The 23,121-nt window shown below is 42.5% G+C and overlaps 1 protein-coding gene across 1 annotated transcript; it reads left to right on the top strand.

Annotated features, from left to right (window-relative positions):
• Positions 1-2,849: 2,849 nt before the first annotated feature.
• LRRC75B (leucine rich repeat containing 75B) lies at positions 2,850-20,754 on the top strand. Its single transcript, XM_056530935.1, has 4 exons — positions 2,850-3,630; positions 3,805-3,933; positions 13,449-13,561; positions 15,978-20,754. The coding sequence occupies exons 1-4, from the start codon at positions 3,361-3,363 to the stop codon at positions 16,450-16,452; spliced, it is 987 nt and encodes a 328-aa protein (XP_056386910.1). The 5' UTR covers positions 2,850-3,360; the 3' UTR covers positions 16,453-20,754.
• Positions 20,755-23,121: the final 2,367 nt, after the last annotated feature.

Raw genomic sequence — 23,121 nt, 5'->3', positions numbered from 1 at the left:
CCATTCATGTCAATGGGATTCTTTTCAATCCGTTTGCACCCGTCTGCACTCATTTACGTTTTTTTACAGCATAAAAAAACGGCACATGCAGTATTTTTTCTTCCGTCCAAAAAAACGGAAGAAAAAACGGATACAGTAAATTTAACATTGAAGTCTATGGAAAACGGATGACCCCATTTTTTCAATCCGTTTTTTGATCCGTTTTTACTTTTGAGCATGCTCAGAACAAAAAAAATATTTTTTGTTTTGTTTATTAACCCTTTAACGACGCAGGACGTATATTTACGTCCTGCGCCGGCTCCCGCGATATGAAGCATCACATCACGTCGGTCCCAGCGCTCATCAATGGCCAGGACCCGCGGCTAATACCACACATCGCCGATCGCGGCAATGTGCAGTATTGACCCTTTAGAAGTGGCGGTCAAAGCTGACCGCCGCTTCTAAAGCGAAAGTATCCCGGCTAGTCAGTCGGGCTGTTCGGGACCGCCGTGGTGAAATCGTGGCATCCTGAACAGCTTGCAGGACACCGGGAGGGCCCTTACCTGCCTCCTCGGTGTCCGATCGTCGAATGACTGCTCCGTGCCTGAGATCCAGGCAGGAGCAGTCAAGCGCCGATAACGCTGATCACAGGCGTGTTAATACACGCCAGTGATCAGCATAGGAGATCAGTGTGTGCAGTGTTATAGGTCCCTATGGGACCTATAACACTGCAAAAAAAAGTTTAAAAAAAGTGTTAATAAAGGTCATTTAACCCCTTCCCTAATAAAAGTTTGAATCACCCCCCTTTTCCCATAAAAAAAATAAAACAGTGTAAATAAAAATAAACATATGTGGTATCGCCGCGTGCGTAAATGTCCGAACTATAAAAATATATTGTTAATTAAACCGCACGGTCAATGGCGTATGCGCATAAAAATTCCAAAGTCCAAAAAAGCATATTTTGGTCACTTTTTATACCATTAAAAAATGAATAAAAAGTGATCAAAAAGTCGGATCAAAACAAAAATCATACCGATAAAAACTTCAGATCACGGCGCAAAAAATGAGTCCTCATACCGCCCTGTACGTGGAAAAATAAAAAAGTTATAGGGGTCAGAAGATGACATTTTTAAACATATAAATTTTCCTGCATGTAGTTATGATTTTTTCCAGAAGTGCGACAAAATCAAACCTATATAAGTAGGGTATCATTTTAACCGTATGGACCTACAGAATAATGATAACTTGTCATTTTTACCGAAATATGCACTGCGTAGAAACGGAAGCCCCCAAAATGGCGTTTTTTCTTCGATTTTGTCGCACAATGATTTTTTTTCCGTTTCGTTGTGAATTTTTGGGTAAAATGACTGATGTCACTGCAAAGTAGAATTGGCGACGCAAAAAATAAGCCATAATATGGATTTTTAGGTGGAAAATTGAAAGGGTTATGATTTTTAAAAGGTAAGGAGGAAAAAACGAAAGTGCAAAAACGGAAAAACCCTGAGTCCTTAAGGCGTTAACTGAACAAAAACGGATACAAACCGATAACATCCATTTGCATCCATTATTGTCCGTTTTTTTAAGTCCGTTTTTAATTTTGACGGGAGAAGAACGGGAATCAGAATATTGAACTTACAGCAATGTGAATACATTTATCACCTTTCATTAGTGTTTTCCAGTGTGCCTCCAGCTGTTGCAAAACTACAACACCCAGCATGCCTACATAAAACCTATATAAATTGGGTATCCTTGTAACCATATGAACCTACAGAATAAAGATAAGGTGTCATTTTACCATAAAGTGCACTGTGTAGAAACCGAAGACGGCAAAACTTTTTTTTTTGTTTCACTGCAGATTTTGTTCTAAAATAAGTGATGTCATTACAAAATATAATTGGTGACGCAAAAAACAAGTCCTTATAAGGGCGTGTAGGCGCAAAATTGAAAGCATTATGATTTTTAGAAGAGGAGGAAAAAACGAAAGTGCAAAAATGAAACTTTGCTCGGTCTGAGTCTTTAAGGGGTTGAATAACTTGCTTTAAGGGTGCGTTCCCACAGGGCGTATATGCAGCGTATTTGACTCTGCGCAAGATTTATGGCAGCAGCAGGAAATACGCTGCGTATTCCTTGCTCACTATACATACAGGGCTTTCCAGCGGCAGCCCTATGTGTAGTGAGTTTTGGAGGCGGGGCCGTGTTCCGGCGTGTCTGTGATGCGCGGCTCCGCCTCCAAAACTCAATACACACATAGTACTGCCGCTGGAAAGCCCTGTATGTATAGTGAGCAAGGAATACGCAGCGTATTTCCCACTGCTGCCATAAATTTTGCGCAACGTCAAATACGCTGCTTATACGCTGCTTATACGCCCTGTGGGAACGCACCCTAAGTGTCAAGGAGGTGTCGCCAATGTCCTGGGGCATTCCCACTTTCTTAGTCCGCCCTCCCCTTGAGCACGGGGAGTTCGGCTTGTTGACTTTAGCTGCTGCTCCAATGAGACAGTTATATGTTTCCCATGTTTCCATTTGATAAATAAAAGGATCATTGGGTGAGATTTATCATATCTTGTGCAGAGGAAGAGAGGAGCTGTTGCCCATAATAACCAATCAGATCACTTCTCTCATTTTCAAAAAGGCCTCTGGAAAATAAAAGCTGGAATCTGATTGGTTGCTATGGACAACTAAACCACTCTTCCTCTGCAGAAGGTTTGATAAATGTCTCCCATTGAGTCAGTGCACTGTTCTACTGAAGCAGTGTTTACCAACCAGGGTGACATGGCCTGTGCCAGTGTATGAGTTGTAATTCTGCAACAGCTGGAGGCACCCTGGTTGGGAAGCACTGCTACAGTAGATCTATTCTATGTCTAGAAAAGCAGGAATGCGACAGAAGTCTTGAATGGTGTACGTGACATGGCCTGTGCCAGTGTATGAGAACATGTCACACCCTGACATAGTGCCCTCCCTGTTCCCTCTCTCCTCAGACACACTGGCAGCCCTCCCTCCAGCATCCCAGACACATTGCTCCGACCCTCCCCCACACTACACACATCTGCGCTCACCATTGGTTAGATCCGGGAAGCTGAAATATATAAACAAACACAAGACAGGCGGCTCCAGACACAGACAGACCCTACAGAGAAGGAGCCCCGGGGGCCCCAGCGCCTCACATCCAGTCACAGCATTAGGGACCGGTTCAGCACCGGGGCAGTGGACAGCTCTCGGGGCTCCGCTCTTCCCCTGCAGTAGTAGAGGGGTATTAGTAGTAGTAGTAGTTGACTTTAACAGGGGGGTCCTGACATTCACAGAAGGGGTGGGGGTGAGCAGTGCTGCTGATGCTGGGTGAAGTAGAGTAGGCTCCAGTGCAGGGAAGGTGACAGCAGGGTGATGGGTGGCCGGCTGAGCAGACAGAGCAGCCTGGAAGATGAGCCCGACGATGGGATGGATATGGGGCCCCTGCGGGGAGAGACTGCAGGGCCCCGCGGGGATTTTGCCCTGACTTCGCTGATCCTGAACTCGGAGCGGATCCCCGGGGTGCTGCGCAGGAATAAGCCGGCTCCGTACGTGCGGAGAGCAGCCTGGATACGGGACATCCAGGCGCTGCTGCGGGACCACAAGCAGGAAAGGGCGCTACACCTCGTCAGACTGCTCCGCAAGGTGAGGAGCCCGGGGGCCACTGTCTGCCCAACCTGCAGCCATTGTGGATGAGCTCGTCTCCTCATCCATTATAAGGCTATGACCTGCTATACTTCCAGCAATTGTGTCCCTTCCTAAATCAGTGCTTAACCTTGGTCCAGAGTGTGGTGACCTCCCCTTTTGCTGTTTCTGTAGGACCTGGGCCTGGAGGGGACATTCCTCAATGATATCTTATATAGGCATGTCACTTTCCTCAACCTGGTGGACCCCATCTCCCATGAACTGCTCCTCAGCCTGGCCAGGGAATTGCAGTGTCCAAGGAAGGTAAGTCTCACAGGACCCCAATCCATTGTATCATTGTGGACAGCTCACTGTATTAGTCATATACCTGTGTACATGGCAGCTGTGCTCTGCCCCACATAGACATGCCCCATGGGGATCACATAGCCCGCGCTTTTGTTTTTCCGCCTTTGCTTTGAGGGAAAAACCTTCCAGAAACACTGAGGCTTGTACAGAATATCAATGATAACATGTAACCGGTGGCGAGGGTGGAGACTGGGAGAGGAGGGAGGAGGGTAAGGAAGGTAGGGGCCATGCTAATGGAAGCCAGAAGGAGAGCACAAGAAAAGATAGAAAGGCTCAGGGGGATATAAAAGTCACCAGAAGAGCTCTCTAAGGAGAAGTAATGGGAGAAGTCCAGGACACATTCCTATCCTAGCAGGCAGCAGTGTTACCGGCTTTGTCACTCCAGTTAAAGCGCATGCAGGTAGAAGAATGAATTGTGATCCCATGGATTCCACCTGTCATATAATCCAAAGCATCTTGATCATTTTTACCCCAGAATAAAGCTAATATTTAGGAATAAGGTTGTTGACTTGTTAATCAGCAATACACCTGCGTTTTAATATTAGCAGCAAGAAAAATAATCACAAGACCCTGCAGACTTACAACCTGTTGTTTTCTTAAGCCCCGCCCATCACTTACCTGTGCCAGCTTTATAGAGACAATGTAGCAGCTAGAAGGGATCTGTTGAGATGAAGCTTGAACCTATAGCTCTAATGAATCCATCCATACCTCCGGCAGGTAACATCTGTACAGCGCTGGCAATGAACATATAACCACAGCATTTGTGAGATTTTCATCGTTTGAGTGTAAAATTGACAGAACAGAAACTTTTCAGAAGAAAAAATAGACACGTGTCTTTCTTTAGAGAACAAATGCATTCAGAAAGTATTCAGATCCTTTACATTTTTCCACATTTTGTTATGTTGCGGCCTTGTACTAAAATCAACAACATTTAGGGTCAAGACCCTCTATTCATAACTTGGGTGAAGCACCTTTGGCAGTGATTACAGCCACTAAGATTCTTGGTTATGATGCCACAAGATTTGTACATCTGAATTTAGCTTTCAGCTTTCATGTGTCTTTTACTGAAGAGATGTTCTTTCTAACCACTCTGCCGTAAAGCCCAGATTGGTGGAGTGCTGCAGTGAGGGTTGGCCATCAGTTAGTTTTACCATGTGCCCACAGGCTGTCTTGAAACTCAGCTGAAGTGCATAGAGTGTAGGGAGACACTGCCGAATGATAGTAGGAGAGATCAGTTAGGGAATGTTAAAAGAGGAAAGGGCCCAGGACAGATCCCTGGGGAACCCCAACAATGAGAGGAATAGGAGATTAAGTAGACCTTGAAAATGAAACACTGAAGGAGCGATCAGAGAGGTAGGAAGAACACCGGGAAGTTATATAACTTGAGGTGATAGTCTTTTTTAACCTTTTAAGGTCGAAGGGGCTGTACGCCCTTGTCCAACTTCCTTTCTATGACACACGCTCAGGAGCTGAGCACGGGTCATAGCAGGGTGCTCCCAGTGTCTATGTGCCGCCGAGACCCGTGGCCAATGCCAGACATCACCGATCGTGGTGATCCTCAACATTACCCCTTGAACGCCACGATCAAAGTTGTTCGCAGCGTCTAAAATAGAAAACACTTCCTGGCTGCTAAGCGGTGCTGATCAGCTGGGAGGATGGCGAGGGGGGCCCTTACCTGCCTTCTCGCCGTTCGAACGGTAATCCAAAGCTCCAGTCAGCCATGCAGGCTGGAGCAGCAGAGCACCGATAACGCTGATCAGTGCTATGCTATGGCATAGCATTGAACAGTGTATGCAATCTAATGATTGCATGTTATAGTCCCCTATAGGGGACTATAAAATAGTGGGGGGAAAAGTAAAAAAAAATAAAAAAAAGTGTTAGTAAAAGTGATTTAACCCCTTCCCTAATAAAAGTTAGATTCATCCCCTTTTCCCATTAAAAAAAATGTAGACAATAATAAACATATGTGGTATCGCCACATGCGTAAATGTCCAAACTATAAAAATATAATGTTACTTTAACCGCACGGTCAATCAATTGTGCATTTTAGGTCACTTTGTAAACCCTAAAAAAAATTATAGAAAGCGATCAAAAAGTCCCATCAAAACAAAATGGTACAGATAAAAACAAAAGATCACGGCACAAAAATTGAGCCCTCCCACATCCCTGTATACGGAAAAATAAGTTCTAGGGGTCAGAAGAGGACATTTTTAAAGGGTAGCTCCCACCATCCTCTTTTTTTTATTTATTTTTCTGTCCCTGCCTATTGCCCACCTATCCCTAACCCCCTCCCTGCCTTTATTTTTTTTTTATTATCTTAAAAATGGCATTTTGTCTGCCTGGTAGTGTGCTCACTACCAGGCAGACTTCCCCAGCAGGCACCACGTCACTGATGCCTGCTGGGGGCCAACTTCCGCCCTTAGTTCTCCTGACAGGGTGCCTCCAGCTGTTTCACCACTACAACTCCCAGCATGCCCTGACATCTATTTGCTGTCGGGGCATGCTGGGAGTTGTAGTGGTGAAACCACTGGAGGCACCCTGTGTTGGAAGACACCCAGAACCCTGACCAATATCGCCCCTCCCCCCCCCCCCCTCACCTGTGTCGGACCATGAGCGGGGGTCCGTAGCAAGCAACAAGCGTGTGCCCGGCTTCCTGTCATGCCCTATACACTCTGGAAACTGTTTCTACTGGAGCCACGGCTGTAAGGAGAGGTAAGAGCCACGTGCCTCCCTGCTGCAGGGAGAATATGCAGCAGGGAGCCGGCCAGTGTGAGAGTCCAGGGAGCCAATGCGCAGCCCTGGATTTCACTGTGCTCGCTCTCGCCTGTTTGACAGGCGGGAGCGAGCACAGCAGTGACTGATTTCGACTCATTTGCCAGGCTCAAATGAGACGAAATTCTGTAGTGAGGTCACTGTCGAATGCATTCGGCCACTAGGAGGGCGACCCCTAGTGGCCGAATTTAAAAGTGATTTTAAACTGGTTTAAAATCACTTTTTTTAATTAAACTATATTAGAGATATGTTGTAGTACTTAAGTGACAGTGCCCATTTAAATGTGTTAATTTTCGTACAAAAAGTTATAATTTTTTAAAAGAAGTAAATAAAAAATCCTAAAAAATAAAGATAAGGTGTCATTTTTACCGAAAAGTGCACTCCATAGAAGCGGTAGTCCCCAAAAGTTACAAAATGGTGTTTTTTTCTTACAATTTTGCCCCCACAAATAATAATTTTTTTGTTTCGCCATAGATTTTGTGGTTAAATGATACATGTCATTACAAAGTAAAATTGGTGGTGCAAAAAACAAGCCCTTATATGGGTCTGTAAGTAGAAAATTGAAAACATTATGATTTTTAGAAGGTGAAGTAGAAAAAAACCAAAGTGCAAAAATGAAAATACCTGATGTCCGTAAGGGGTTCAATACAATTTTATGAAACTGGAATACCCCTTAAGGATCTATTCATGCGTACAGTATTCTGCGCAGATTTGATGCGCAGGATTTTTAACTGCCGATTAGAAGCTGTGCTCAGTCATTTAGTTTACATTGAAATATGCAGCAGAAAATCCTGCGCATCAAATCTGCGAAGAATACTGTACGTGTGAATAGACCATAAAGACAACTCCAGTCCAGGAGCCCAATTAGGGCATAATAACATCATAGGTGGAAGTCTTCCTCTCAGAAGCCCCCTCTATGAGTCAGATCGGAGATATGCCTTGCATTAGCAGCTTCCGTTCTGGTGGACTCAAGTCACCCTTGTATTAGGACTCCAATTCATCTGAATACCTGCAGTGTAAGAGTAGGGTCACACATGCCATATTATGCTACATATTTTTCTACCCATTGAAGTCAATGGGTAGGAAAATAGGCAGCCGCACGTGTGACCCTACTCTTACACCTAATACAGTTTCGGTGCAGTGGCAGCTGCAAGGGAAATGCATGGATGGTCATGTGCCTCTGATTAAATGAAGTAAGGCAGGAGCCGGCACAATTTTATATTGTCCTCCAATATGGCTGGATTAATACGCAAAGTGTGGTGCGTTTCTTACAAGCGTTTAATAATGTGAACTGTAAAGAAGCTGCATTAACAAATGATTACAAGCCGTGAATGTGTAAATACTAGTGACAATAGTGACTGTCTGTATATGAGGTTTTATATGGCAGTTAAAGTGTCTCTACAGTGGTGATAGTCTATAAAACCTTAGCAGCACTACTGACAGCTTGAGCAATGCAGAAATCTAGTCTCTTACAACTGTTAGGAACCATCGTGTGCTGACAATAAATATGACAACAAAAAGAGTTGATGGAGACGTAGTCCAAAAGAATATATTAAACGGGTACTCCGGAGGGGGAAAAAAAGTTTTTAAATCAACTCAATCAAATCGCTACATATTTATACAAATTACTTCTATTTGAAAATCTTAATCCTTGCAGTACTTATCAGCTGCTTTATACTACACAGGAAATTGTATAGTTATTTCCAGTCTGACCACAGTGCTCTCTGCTGACACCTCTGTCTGTGTTAGGAACTGTTCAGAGAAGGAGAGGTTTGCTATGAGGATTTGCCCCAGCTCTGGACAGTTTCTGACACGGACAGAGATGTCAGCAGAGAGCAATGTGGTCAGACTAGAAATAATTACACAATTTCCGTGCAAACAGCTGGAGCATACAGGAGCTGATAAGTACCAGAAGGATTAAGATTTTTTTTTACTAAATGATTAACTTTCTGACACCGGTTGTTTTTAACAATTTTTTTTAACCTCTTGAGTACCCCTTAAATGGCAGGTTTGCAACAGCAAAGTGCCATATGCAGTGCATATATGTTGTAAACCAGCGCACAAGGTACTTTGACATGTACTGGGGCAGACTCACCGCATGCACATAGAGGTGAATAGGCTGAACACAATCTAATTGTGATTACATTTTTTACTTCTTTTCAGCAATATACAGTATGTTGTATTTGTGGGACAAAATAGCAGGTATAATACCCTATGCTGTCCAACAAAGAAAAAATATGTTACAGTAAAGCAGACAAAACATTACATTTCATCTTTTCATCCCTATGGGCACGTCACAGGTTTCCTGCATTGTATGTCGGCATACCTTTTTGCTATTTTTTTGGCATATAATCATGGTGTAGCACTGAGTTTGTAGCGGATACAACACATACATTTCGAAAGCCTCCAGACACATTTACTTTTTTCATATTTTGTTTTCTTTCGACCCAGTTGTAAAATAAAAATGTAAGTTTTCCCCATCAATCTGCACTCAATATCCCATAATGAGTAAATGATAACTGAATTTAATAATTTTGTGCAATTTTTTTTCAAAAGGAAAAACTAAAATTTTGCATAGACATAAGTATTTAGACCATATGCTATCACACTTAAAATTTAGCTGGGGGCTCCCACTTCTCTTGATCATCTTTGAGATCTTTCTGCATCTTGATTGTAGTGAATTCAGTTTTGGAAAGACGGACCCCTGAGCTCCAAAGATCCTATGTGTAGATGGGAAAAACTTCCAGAAGGTCGACCATTACTGCAGCACTCCACCAATTTGGGCTTTATAGCAGAGCGGCCAGAAAGAAGCATCTCCTTAGTAAAAGATACAATCAAAAAAAAGCACCTAAAGGCCTCTCAGACTGTGAGTCACAAGACCCTGTGGTCTGGTTCAACCAAAATTGAACTTTCTGGCTTCAATTCTAAGCATCATGAGGGGAATTCATCAAGCTGTTTAGATCGTTTTGTTTTTTTATCTAAAATTGTCTCAAAAAAAGTCTCAATCACTTCCCCTGCGACTTTTGCTATAGATCATATCTGAAAGTGAACTACCATGTTCAGTGCTTTAGACTAGTTTTATGCAGTGGACACTGATTCATTATCTGTGAAATTTTTTTCTGAAAGTCACAAAAAAGTCTCAAAAAAGTCGCAGCACCTTGATTTACACACAAACTCACACTATGTCACTTCAGCTCTGGAAAGCAGTCTAAACGAGTAGCATGGGCGTAGGAGCCGGTTAATTCATCAAGTGGCGTGCGACCTTTGGTGACTTTGGAGCAGGAAGGTGTATTCTTAGGTGACTTTTTACATCTATATCTATTATAGTACATATACTAGTAAAATATTGATGAATTCCCCTCCATGTCTTGAGAAAACAAAACACTGCATGTCACCTGCCCAATACCATCCCTACAGTGAAGCATGGTGGTAGCAGCATCATATTGTGAGGGTGTTTTTCAGCAGCTGGGACAAGGAGATTGGTCTGGATTGGGAATAGAAGCTGAATAGAGCAAAGTGCAAAGATATTCTTAAAAAGTACCTGTCACCAAATAAACTGTTCTAAACTAATTCAGGCTATGTTCCCTAACTACTCCTAACACTCCTCCCACCCTTATAAAAAATAAAAAAAAATCTGAGCTTTAAACCCTTAAGGACTCAGCCCATTTTGGCCTTAAGGACCCTTAAGAATTTTTACGTTTTCATTTTTTCCTCCTCGCCTTCTAAAAATCATAACTCTTTTATATTTTCATCCACAGACTAGTGTGAGGGCTTGTTTTTTGCGCGACCAGTTGTCCTTTGTAATGACATAACTCATTATATCATAAAATGTATGGCGCAATCAAAAAACACTATTTTTGTGGGGAAATTAAAACGAAAAACGCAATTTTGCTAATTTTGGAAGGTTTCGTTTTCACGCAGTACAATTTACGGTAAAAATGACGTGTGTTCTTTATTCTGAGGGTCAATACGATTAAAATGATACCCATTATTACATACTTTTATATTATTGTTGCGCTTAAAAAAAATCACAAACTTTTTAACCAAATTAGTACGTTTATAATCCCTTTATTTTGATGACCTCTAACTTTTTTATTTTTCCGCATAAGCGGCGGTATGGGGGCTAATTTTTTGCGCCGTGACCTGTACTTTTTTTTGATACCACATTTGCATATAAAAAACTTAATACATTTTTTATAATTTTTTTTAAATAAAATGTATTAAAAAAGTAGGAATTTTGGACTTTTATTATTTTTTTCGTTCACGCCGTTAACCATACGGGATCATTAACATTTTATTTTAATAGTTCGGACATTTACGCACGCGGCAATACCAAATATGTCTATAAAAAAAATTTTTACGCTTTTTGGGGGTAAAATAGGAAAAAACGGACGTTTTACTTTTTTATTGGGGGAGGGGATTTTTCGCTTTTTTTTTACTTTTACATTTTTTTACATTTTTTTTTTACACTTGAATAGTCCCCATAGGGGACTATTCATAGCAATACCATGATTGCTAATACTGATCTGTTCTATGTATAGGACATAGAACAGATCAGTGTTTTCGGTGATCTTCTGCTCTGGTCTGCTTGATCTCAGACCAGAGCAGGAGACACCGGGAGCCGGACGGAGGCAGGAGAGGGGACCTCCGTGCGGCGTTGTGAATGATCGGATCCCCGCAGCAGCGCTGCGGGCGATCCGATCATTCATTCAAATCGCGCACTGCCGCAGATGTCGGGATCTGTATTGATCCCGGCACCTGATGGGTTAATGGCGGACGCCCGCGAGATCGCGGGCGTCGGCCATTGCCGGCGGGTCCCTGGCTGCGATCAGCAGCCGGGATCAGCCGCGCATGACACGGGCATCGCTCCGATGCCCGCGGTTATGCACAGGACGTAAATGTACGTCCTGGTGCGTTAAGTACCACCTCACCAGGACGTACATTTACGTCCTGCGTCCTTAAGGGGTTAAAAAGCTGTGTATTTTACAATTCTTCTTGCTCACATAGTGCAATTTCCCAGCAGGAGAAAGTGGGCGTTTCCCAGCAGGCATGACATCACTGAAGCCTGCTGGGAGACCACTTCTGTCCTCACATCGTTGCAGAGCTGTGATGAATAGAAGACTCAGGTTCTGTGCATGTTTCAGTCTGTGTTGCTATCAGTGAAGTTCTCCTGCAGGTTTCAGTCTGTGCAGCTTTTTGTGAGAATCTATGGAGCTTTCACTTTCTGTGCAGCTGTCAATCAAGCTTAATGCAGAGAAACACTTCCTGAATTTGGACTCCTGCCAGGCCGGAAGGAGACTGAACTCACTGTATTAAATGTGGCTGAACACAACAGCACCATCTAGTGGCCGTTTTTTCTATTACATTTTAAATATTTATGTTGATAATTATAAAATCAAGTGAATGGGAAAGGGTCTGCTAATTGCACAAGGAACACTATATTAAAAGTTTTGTGACAGGTACTCTTTAATGAAAACCTGGTCCAGAGTGTTCTGTACCTCAGACTAGGACGAAAGTTTACCTTCCAACAAGACAATGATCCACATAGCCAAGACAAGACAGAAGTGTCTTAGGGACAACTCTCTGAATATCTTTAAGTGGTCCAGCCAGAGCCCTGACTTGTATGCCATAGAGACCTGAAAATGGGTCCCATCCAACCTGACAGAGCTTGAAAGGATCTGCAGAGAAGAATGGCAGAAAATCCTCAAATGCAAACATTCTGGCATCATCCCCAAGAAGACTGAAGGCTGTAATGTCTGCCAAAGGTGCTTCACCTAAGTACTGAGTATGCAATTAGAGATGAGCGAACTTACAATAAATTCGATTCGTCACAAACTTCTCGGCTCGGCAGTTGATGACTTTTCCTGCATAAAATAGTTCAGCCTTCAGGTGCTCCGGTGGGCTGGAAAAGGTGGATACAGTCCTAGGAGACTCTTTCCTAGGAATTTATCCACCTTTTCCAGCCCACCGGAGCACCTGAAGGCTAAACTAATTTACGCAGGATAAGTCATCAACTGCCAAGCCGAGAAGTTCGTGACGAATCGAATTTACTGTAAGTTCGCTCATCTCTATATGCAATCTACTTATGTCAATGCAAAACTTTAGTTTTTCCTTTTTAATAAAATAGCAAAGATTTCCGACATTCTGTTTTCACTTTGTCATTTTGGGGTACTGAGTGCAGAATATATTCTGAAGGCATTGTAGATTCATGAAAATAATTTTCATTTTAGTCATGTAAACATTTATTTCTCATGTCCCTGAAAAAACGGGGGTGGAGAATTTCCCATAACTCTTCCTATTTCTCATAACCGTTGCATAATTATGTTTCAACAGAAAAGCAGATATTACTTCTTTCTACTGTGTTCCTCCCATACTGGCAAGTTCTATGCACTGATATATGTTAAACATTTGGCAGGAACTACATAGGAAGCCTCCATTGCAAAAGATGTAATTTTTACAAGGACAAATAGTTCTGCATGCTTTTATGTTTTTTCTGTTAATAAAACAGACTCCTTTGCAGCACCTAATAGACCCCATTTTAAGCATGGTTCATCATCGGAGTCAGCTCTGCACCATGGTTTCCACTTGTAATAGAAACCAGAGAACATTTTTGAACAGTACCTTAACCATGTATTATGTTAAATGTAAGCCTTCTAAACACATGACCATCATTTGTTTTCTGTAAAAACTTACATTTATAGGAACATGACCAAATGAAATCTACAGACCGCATCTGTCGGCAGCTTCTTTACCATTTAACACCTCACTCAAAGTGGCATCGACACAGCCTACCTCGAAGGAAAAGTATGGCCTGGTAAGCAGACTATTTAAATTGGACTGATGGCAGCAAAGTAGAGTGTATGTATTGTATGCAAAATGTAAATCCTGTTTAATACTATTATAATATTCCCAGGAAAGGAGTTTTCATATTGACGTTCCCCCTGTCAATATGATATCAGATATCCGATACAGTAATTTGTGACCACACCAGCCAGCATTGAGATCATGTGTTAGAGCATAAACACAAAGAGGGACATTTATCAATGTTTGCTTATGTATTCCTTTTTTTAGTAATTTTTTCCTTACTTTTTTTTGCTTATGTGTGACGTATTTATCAACTGCTTTCAGCCTGTTGATAATTTTCTTTCACGTAAGCAATTTTTCCTTTTTTACTTTGGTAGTAGCTTTTTCTGCTCCATGTTTGAGCTGGAGTAAATTTAGTCAATTTTTAACGCTGTTGCGACTTTTTTTTGCGCAGTTGCGACTGTCGCAGTTAATAAATACCTGACTACCCGTAGTCCATTTTAAAATTATTACTACATAGTAAATTTTAGGAAAACTTGCTTTTCTCGCTTTCCAGTCAAAATGTCGCACGAAAAAGCGTGTAGTCGCAGTTGCGACAATTTTGCGACAATTATAGTAAAGAAAACCTGACTAAACCCGTTGATAAATGTCCATAAAAGACGTTATAGAGGACCTGTCAGCTCTGCTGACCTGTCTGTTCTAGTAAATAATTGTATTTCCTATAAAAAAAAAAAGCAATACTTGGGAATCTTTTATTAGAAATTTGCATTGTTTCATTCCTTTAGTATTTCTCTTAAAAACAATGCATAAATTGTCAACTGGGTGTTGCCATGCCTCTTGTCAAATGGGTGTGTCTGTACAGTCTATCACTATCAGTACTGATTGGACAGTGTAAGGGCCCTATTAAATGGGGCAATTATCAGCTGAACAGGCCACTAATGAATGAACGGACGTGTTTTGATCCTTCAAAAACTCATCAAACCGTCAGCTACATGTCTACCCATATAATAGTGGATGTGCAGCCGATGACTATTAGCAACAAAGGGCTACACAAACAATCATGGCCCTCCCCACCTGATGCTTGAGCTTTGCAATAGGCTCTGTTAACAAGCACCTACCTAGGAGATTGTGCTCATTTACAGATGGGCTTGGACCATTTAATAGGCCCCTAAGACTGTGTAGGAACAGCCTAGTGCAGAATTATAAGAAAACATGCTTCAGAATTTCTGTCTATGTGAGTGTCTTCTAGGAATGCTCTGTGAGACAAGCAAGGAGGGAGGGGTGTAGGTTGAGATCTGAGCATCACCTATTGTGAATGGTCTGATCCCATCTTATCTATAAATTGGTGTCTTCACCCCATGGACATTGAAGAGGCACTGAAGATGACCCTACTCATTTCTATGAGAGAGTTCTGTAGGAATGCTTTGCGACATGTGCAGAGGTCATTGTGCACAGAGGGAGAGAGGTTGAGCTCTTAAAGGAGTAGTCCAGTGGTGACTCAGTGGTGAGCAACTTATCCCCTATCCTAAGGATAGGGGATAAGTTGCAGATCGCGGGGGGTCCGACCGCTGGGGCCCCCTGCGATCTCCTGTACGGAGCCCCGACAGCCTGCGGGAAGGGGGCGTGTCGACCTCCGCACGAGGCGGCGGCCGACACGCCCCCTCAATACAACTGTATGGCAGAGCCGAAGCGCTGCCTTCGGCAATCTCCGGCTCTGCCATTGAGATGTATTGAGGGGGCGTGTCGGCCGCCGCTTCGTGCGGGGTCGCCACCCGTTATCTGGGCGGAGAGCCGGGGCCCTGTACAGAGAGATCGTAGGGGGCCCCAGCGGTCGGACCACCCGCGATCTCAAACTTATCCCCTATCCTTAGGATAGGGGATAAGTTTTTCACCACTGGACTACCCCTTTAACATCACCTTTTATGAATGGCTTTATCCCACCTTATCTGTATACCGGTGTCTTTGCCCCATGAATATAGAGCACTGAAGGGGACCCTTGTGACCTGAGCCTATGACCTTGTGCAGAAAGAAAGAGTAAAGGGAGGCTGAGCTCTGAGCATCACTTATTGTGAATGGCCTGATTTAATCTTATCTATATACTGTTGTAACTTTTCATTGTAATGCTGTCTGTGATGATAAGTGAAAGACTGATGAAAAGTTTTCTCTACAGAACAGAATTGTCATCTTAATTTAGTCAAGTTGCCAGACTAAAAGCAGCAAAAAGACGTATTTAATAATATAGATAGTAAAATGAAAACATTACCAAAAATTCTTGAAAAATTTCTGATAACACATTCCCGTTAACTGAATTGCATTAAACTTGATAAGTTAAATTTTTATGAGTAGAATTAAGCAGTATTTATTGCTGTATGATGTATAAAATTATAAATGCCTCCTCTTAAAGTCAACTACTTCTTTCTTGGTAGCCTAAAAAATAGCTTACAACAGAAGACCAACATGGAGTCCTTGGATTTGTCTGGTATCCCCTTGACTCCCAGAGATGTTCAGCGTGTGATCCTCTACTTGCAAAGCCATGGAGATAGCCTAACCAGCGTGGACCTAAGCTTTACTGAACTCACCGACTGCACTCTAATTTTGGCTCTACCCGCTCTGGCTGTTCTCCCCAATATCACGCACCTTGCACTTAACGGAAATCGTCTGTCTTGTGCCAGCCTGAAGGAGCTCAGTGAAGCCATTAAGGAGAGTGCCAACTTCCCCTCATTGGCCTGGATAGATCTGGGTAACAATGTAGATATCTGCTCTATGCCCCAACCTTTGCTCTTAGGGCTGAGGCGTCGTCTTTGCCAGCAGAATCTGCTTCCAACCATTCCAGAGGCACAGGACAGTGACTTGTCTGAGGGAGGAATTCCCATGTCTTTCCCTCTGCCTTGGGACAGGTGAGATCTCTTAGTGCAGGAGCCATGGAGACAGGGACTGACCACCTCTCCTCACACCAGTGTTGATCTCATCTAACATAAGCAGAGAGCAGATGTTACAGTCACAGTGCCACAGGTAGTGTGTTTTCAGCCAAGGAGGAGGGGTGCCAGATAAAGGTACCCCATAGTCCCACACATCTTCACCCACCGGGGGAAGAGCCCAGAAACAAGGCAGTCCATCACAGCTCAGCCCCGGACGCATCACTGTGTGTTCTGTGGATTAATCTCTAAACAAAAGGAGCCAGTGATCACAGCCAAGCAAAACGGCTGTGTCAGGAAAATTGGAAAAGGGGGGGGGTGCCCAAGACCAAGAGGAGGTGGCACCTGCTACCATACAGTGATGGCATGATTCTAAGAGGGGAAGCCACAAATACCCTTAAATGGACAAGCTATTGTATATAACAGTTTTAAACATTCTGACTATCCACTGTTTCCCTCATTCAGCTGTGAACAGAATGCAAAACATGTACTGGAGAGTTAGTTGTTCATTGTGAAGCCCACAAAGGCAGTGTTGTACGTGTGAAGGTTTCAGTCACAGTAAATAACTGGTCCTTGTCCTGAGAGCAGAATGTTTTCTAAGTACAACTCAATATTTATATTCTCCCAATTCGTATACAAACCCACATAGATATTTAAGTGCATATAAAGCATACAGTGTAGAACAGAATCTGTCAACAGTATAGTGTTCCACTTACTGGTTAATGAAGACAGAGGAAGATAATCTTACAAATATTCTTTGTATCAGGATTATAAACTTACATTACATTTCATGGGGACCTGTTATGCAACTGCATTATGCATTTACAAAGAAAATGCAACTCACTGTGATGTCCCAGTACAGCATATGTTCCTACAGTCCTGTCTGGTTGAGTCCCTGTACGTCCTCAGGGCTCACCTGCAGTGTTCCCCCATAATGTGTATAAGTTATATATTAAGGGTAAATTACCTTTGATATGGTCACATGGTTATTAGTCACATAATAAGGGTTAAAGTCACATGTTTTGTTACCCAGAGAGCACCAGGTAACCAGATGACCCGCAGCTAGCCTATGGGCTCCTTGCTCAGCCCCCCTTTATAAGAGGGGGAGGTACTACAATCTCTCTCTTGTGTTTCACTTTCTGCTGAGGTCATGTCCAGTCCAGACGTCTTAGATCCAGTGTCCAGCACATCTGGAGGCCTCAAGCCTAAATTACAGCCACGTGTCAGTAAGTCAAGTCGTCTCTGTCTGCTGTCACTATCTTAAGTCAAATCAATTATAGTCAGCGTGGCTGTTCTAAAGTCTTTCAAGTCACTGCAAGTCCCAGCAAGCTGCGAAGTCCCTTGTGTTACTGGTCACCTCTCTGGGATCCTGGCCTAGCTGTAAAGACTGTACCATCTGTCTACCTCAGTAAAGCTACTGTTAACCCTGACCTGGCCTTGGACTATTTGCCCTGTCTAACTAGGACTAGCAGAGCTACCATTCGGGTGGTTCTCAGTTAAAACCATGTCCTGGCATCACGAACACTTAGGGGTTAACACCATCTGCCCCTACACCTCACATTGCACCCCAAAACCCCATCCCCATTACACGAAGCCACATTTTATCGGAAAGTATGCCTCTAGGTTACCCTAAAATTCCTATGTTATCAGTTTCAAGTGACTTGAAAAGTCTTTATCAACAAAATGAATAGATTTTACAAATATTTGTACAATAGTAATGTAAGCCAATTTAGTTTGTCACAATTATTGGTACCAGAGGATCCTCCAGTGTGTACAGGTTCAGACATAATTACTCACAACAATGATCCAAAAGATTTGCAGCTGATTTTGTAGAAAATGGCGCTAGGGTCTATTTCTTATGGGTTGATCAACTAATAACCTTAGATCATATTGTATATGTGTCCTGTGTGCGTAATGTTACAAGGCGTACTATATAGTTTAAAGTCTAAATCATTTTCTTCTGGTGGGCACCAGGACCCTAAGTCTGTATCGTTATAAACATCTTAATACATTTCTTAATAGCGATACATGCATAAAATAAAAATTGATGAGGAACAAGTATGGGCTGAACCAGAAAATAATTGCTTTGTATTAACATGCATATTTATTCTGCTCATATAAGGATTACTAAGAAATGTACATTATTATAAAACATGTAGAAAATAGTAGAGAAAATAGTAGAAATTTACTTCTAAAGGCAAACATATCACTAAGGTAAGAAATAGTATCACACTGATATTTCTCTTATTGACTGTAGCTCAGATTAGTACTGATAAGGTGAAAAATGTGTTTTATGAGCTAAGCAATGTGTAGAATGCTTACAGCGTCATTTTTCTAATAGTATATGCCTTTTCTCTCTATTTATAGGGGTTACTTTTCTATTTACAGCTCAATAAGAATTTATAATGCAGGATACTTGTTATTTGTAAAAGTAGTTGCGATTTTCGTGCTTTTATAATTTAGGGACCCTATTCACTTTACGCAAGTTATTGATTTTATTTATTTAGGGCATTTATTCGCTTGACGCAAGCCATTTCTTTTATTTAGGGCCCTTAATCTACCCTATCACTGTGCAAGCTATAAATATAGTTCCATTAGGTTTGAGGCACAAGTATGAACGAGGTCAACATTTTCCTCAGTTTAACCCATCGTACAGTGCACTAGCAATGGTTAAGTCTTAAGCTACGGGGCAGCAGGGATATATTTAGTTAGTAATTCAATCCATTTGTCTTAGATATTCAGTCATGAGGGGGCGGGGCTATGATGTCATGAGCTCCTGGTGCCGGCTCCAGCATTCGGAACACTTTATTCCAAACGCTGAGCAGCGGAGTACCCCTTTAAGGGTTTGTTCACATCACAATTGTACCCTATGCTTCACATATATGGCAACCTGTCCAAATGGTACTGGTACAGGCCCTATTGACTTTGATAGCCCAAACATAGTCAACTAGTGACTATGTACAAGTCATTTCCCGCATGTATACATTTTGTTTAAGGAACAGATGTTCTGCGCTTTTAAGGTCCTGCCTAATAAACTTATATATGTGGGAAATTATCTAGGCATAGTCACTAGTTGATTACATTTATGCCATTAAAGTTAACAGGACCTGTACCAGTACATGCACAATTGTGCCCTGTTTACATAGAAGTGAAGCATAGGGCACAATTGTGATGGGAATAAGCTATAAGGGTGAACAAACCAGTGCTTGTAATGATGGTAAGGCTGGTTTCTTTCAGTAGGCAGTCAGACATAAGGTCTGAGGTCTGGCATTTTTACACAAAATAAAATGCCTAGAATTTTGTTCATGGTGGTCTAGACACTAAGGAATGGTATTTCAATCTCAATGATAGTCAATGGAATAATTTGAGCCAGACTGCCATTCTATGCCATCTAGGTCATTATCACCAATCATGGCCTGGCATTGGTGTGAAATAATAATTCTTTTATTTATATAGTGCCAATATATTCCACAGCACTGTGCAGAGCTTGTCATCGCTTAAAATATGTTTTTGGAGTGTGGGAGGAAACCTGAGTACCCGGAGGAAACATACACAAACATGGGGAGAACATACAAACTCTTTTCAGATGCTAGGACCTCAGTGCTGACCACTGAGCCACCGTGCTGCTCTATGGTTTAGAAAAGATGATGTAAATGATGTAATACTTAAGTACAGTTTGGAAGATAAAAAAAGATTTTTCATTGGTAACTCATCTGTTTTGCACATAGAATATGTAATGCTACTGTGAATAGTCATACTTGTACAAGGCTACAGCCTTTCCCACAAGATTGTATGCATTTAAGATGTATGTAGCCTGGTGTTTTGTGCCACTGTGTTGTAATGTCTGAACACTCTCCTAATTTGCATGCCGTTTACAGTGTCTTTGTGTGCGTTAAATGTATACATAAAAGCTAACTCATTGTATGTAGGTGTCACTGCCCGGACTAAGCTGAAAAGTGATTCCTCATTTGTATGTCCTTTTTTATCACAGTCACTAAAATAAATATGTTTTGTGTCATTCTCACACTGCATTTTTTATGCTTTGCACAGGACTGAAGGTGAACAATTGGAAATGTAGGCTTTGTGCAAAACGGGAGTTTTATCTCTAACATTGTTGCAGAGTTAAAAATATATTTTTACATATTTTAAATGTTGTTTTAATAGCTATTTCATGTTGTGTTCCTAATTCCAGCTTCTCTTTGAAACATATTGGAACATAAAGTCTTATGTCCTCAGTAAGCTTTATTAACAGTATGGACTTTACAATAAATAATACAATGGCTTTTCCATTCAACATCTGTTTTGAAAGTTTTTTTTAAGGTTAAGAACATTGTTAAAGGGGTGTATACCAAGCAAAGGCACATAGAAATGATGCACTCACCAGGTCTTGAGGTATGTCGCCAGCTCTTTATTTCATGTCAGCGTACAGCGATGGAATTCATACAGGGAGAGCGGACAGGTGGAACGGGGTGGGGGAATAGAATGGGCGAATTGTTAAAGGGGTACTCCACCCTCAGACATCTTATCCCCATCCAAAGAATAGGGGATAAAATGTCTGATCGCGGGGGTCCCGCCGCTGGGGACCCCCACGATCTCGGCTGCGGCACCCGAGACATCCGGTGCACGGATGACTGGCAATGCAGGGCGGAGGCTCGTGACGTCACAGCCATGCCCCCTCAATGCAAGTCTATGGGAGGGGTGTGATGGCTGACACGCCCCCTCCGATAGACTTGCATTGAGGGGGCACGGCTGTGATGTCACGAGCGGGGCGCGACCGTGAAGTCACGAGCCTCCCGCTGCTCCCGCTCGGCGTTGCACCTGACGCTCTAAACGAATGCCGGGTGCAGCAGGGAGACCAGCGGTGGGACCCCCGTGATCAGACATCTTATCCCCTATCCTTGTCTAGGAGCAGAGTACCCCTTCAAGTAAAATGATCATATCATCCAGTTAGTTGAATCATCCACTGTGGTCATGCACTGTGGAGTGGAGCGGTTATATGGAGGAATGTGATATCCATATGAAGGAATTGTTCAAGGTGCTCCACCTCATAGAACAGCCATTGACATCTCTTGTGTTATAACGTCAATGGAATAAAGGTATTGCACATCACCTTCTCAAGTCAGTGTAATGCATGGATGTGCCAGATCATCAAATGTGAAAGCTGCACTTTAAAGCAACCAAAGGACTGAGTCCAGACTGGGGGACCCTGCCATCCTCTTTCTACATTTACATGATCATGGATTGTTAAGAGCATCTGTTTAAAGTGTAGCTCCCACCAAGTAATATATAATCTAATATGTCCCTACCTATTAGTAATCTAGCCCTAACCCCCTACCTGGCTTTAAAAAACTTTTAAATGGCTTTAATAGAGCAGATTTAGTGCTTCTAAATCTTCTCTATAAAGCAGGGCAGGAAGCAGCGCTTCCCAGTAGGCACGACGTCACTGATGCCTTGCTGGGCGCTTGCTTCCGCCCTCACATCGTCTATGCAGCGCTCCTGTCGGGATTGCGCATAGATGATCTGCCAATAGCACTGCAGATCAGACTTACCCATCCGGAGGATCAGCGCAGCAATGAGTGCTCGTGCTGCCTCTGGACAGGGTAAGTGGGGCGGGCGGGGCCGCGCGCGAGGCCAGTGGAGCTGGCCAATGCGCGCAGACCCAGCTATCAGCGTGCTCGCTCTTGCCTGTTTGATTGACAGATGGGAGCGAGCACAGCAGTGCCTGAATTTCGACTCATTGCCAGGCTGAAATGAGTCGAAATTCAGTGGTGACGTCACTGCTGAATGCATTCGGCCACTAGGAGGGCGACCCCTAGTGGCCGAATTTAAAAGTGATTTTAAACTTGTTTAAAATCACTTTTTTTAATTAAAGTATATTAGAAATATGTTGTAGTACTTAAGTACTACAACATCAATTTTTTTACTTCATGACAGTGCCCATTTAAGCTTCCTAATAAGCCTTTTCTATGGGGGTTCTCCATGATTACTGTTGCAAGCTCCTTTCCTCTTGTGACCAATTATCTTTGTTTACACCTAGGCTGATAATGACAACTCAATTTCTGCTTCTCGTTGTGTATAACAAGTTCTAGAAGGTTCCCTTTCACACATAACTAGAAGGACCTATTGCTTAAATTAAGTTCTGGCATCAAAGCATGCCCAAACACTTCTGTCATTCTAGTCAATAGAGTCTGGGCCAGTCTATGGTGCATTTGTCCATGGGACTTCCTGTAAAGTATATCTCTAAATGCTGTTAAAACATGGAAAGATGGCAGCCTCCATTATAATTACAATAAGAAAAATTACAATCAGAAAATAGAAACAGATTAGGCAAAAAGAACACGTTTCAGTATCTGTCTTTAATCAGTAAAAATAAATCTAGGTGATATAGTCATTTTAAAACAGATCAATTCCAACATATAATAACAGAATTCATGATCCACTTTTCATTCTTTCAGAATTTAGAAAGGTGGTGGCCAGTGTTGTGGAGCGTTTAGTGGTGAGAAGCAGCGTTCAAAGGATTTGTTAAGGAGATTGCGGGAGGTCACAAAGGTCAGTTCCCTTGCCCTGCCATCACATTTTTATCCCTTATCCTGTAGATATATTTAACACACTCGTCCAGATTTATCAATCTGTCCAGGACAAAAAAATGGCATGA

Source organism: Hyla sarda, chromosome 1 (genome assembly GCF_029499605.1).
Source record: "Hyla sarda isolate aHylSar1 chromosome 1, aHylSar1.hap1, whole genome shotgun sequence".
Taxonomy (NCBI): domain Eukaryota; kingdom Metazoa; phylum Chordata; class Amphibia; order Anura; family Hylidae; genus Hyla; species Hyla sarda.
The sequence above is the reverse complement of the archived record's forward strand: the minus strand, read 5'-3'. Positions and strand labels throughout refer to the sequence as shown.

Excerpts from the sequence above, each read along its gene's own strand:
- LRRC75B (XM_056530935.1), top strand. The coding sequence starts at position 3,361 with ATGGGTGGCCGGCTGAGCAGACAGAGCAGCCTGGAAGATGAGCCCGAC. Across the intron at positions 3,631-3,804 it reads TCGTCAGACTGCTCCGCAAG|GACCTGGGCCTGGAGGGGAC; the intron begins GTGAGGAGCCCG and ends CTGTTTCTGTAG. Across the intron at positions 13,562-15,977 it reads CGAAGGAAAAGTATGGCCTG|CCTAAAAAATAGCTTACAAC; the intron begins GTAAGCAGACTA and ends CTTTCTTGGTAG.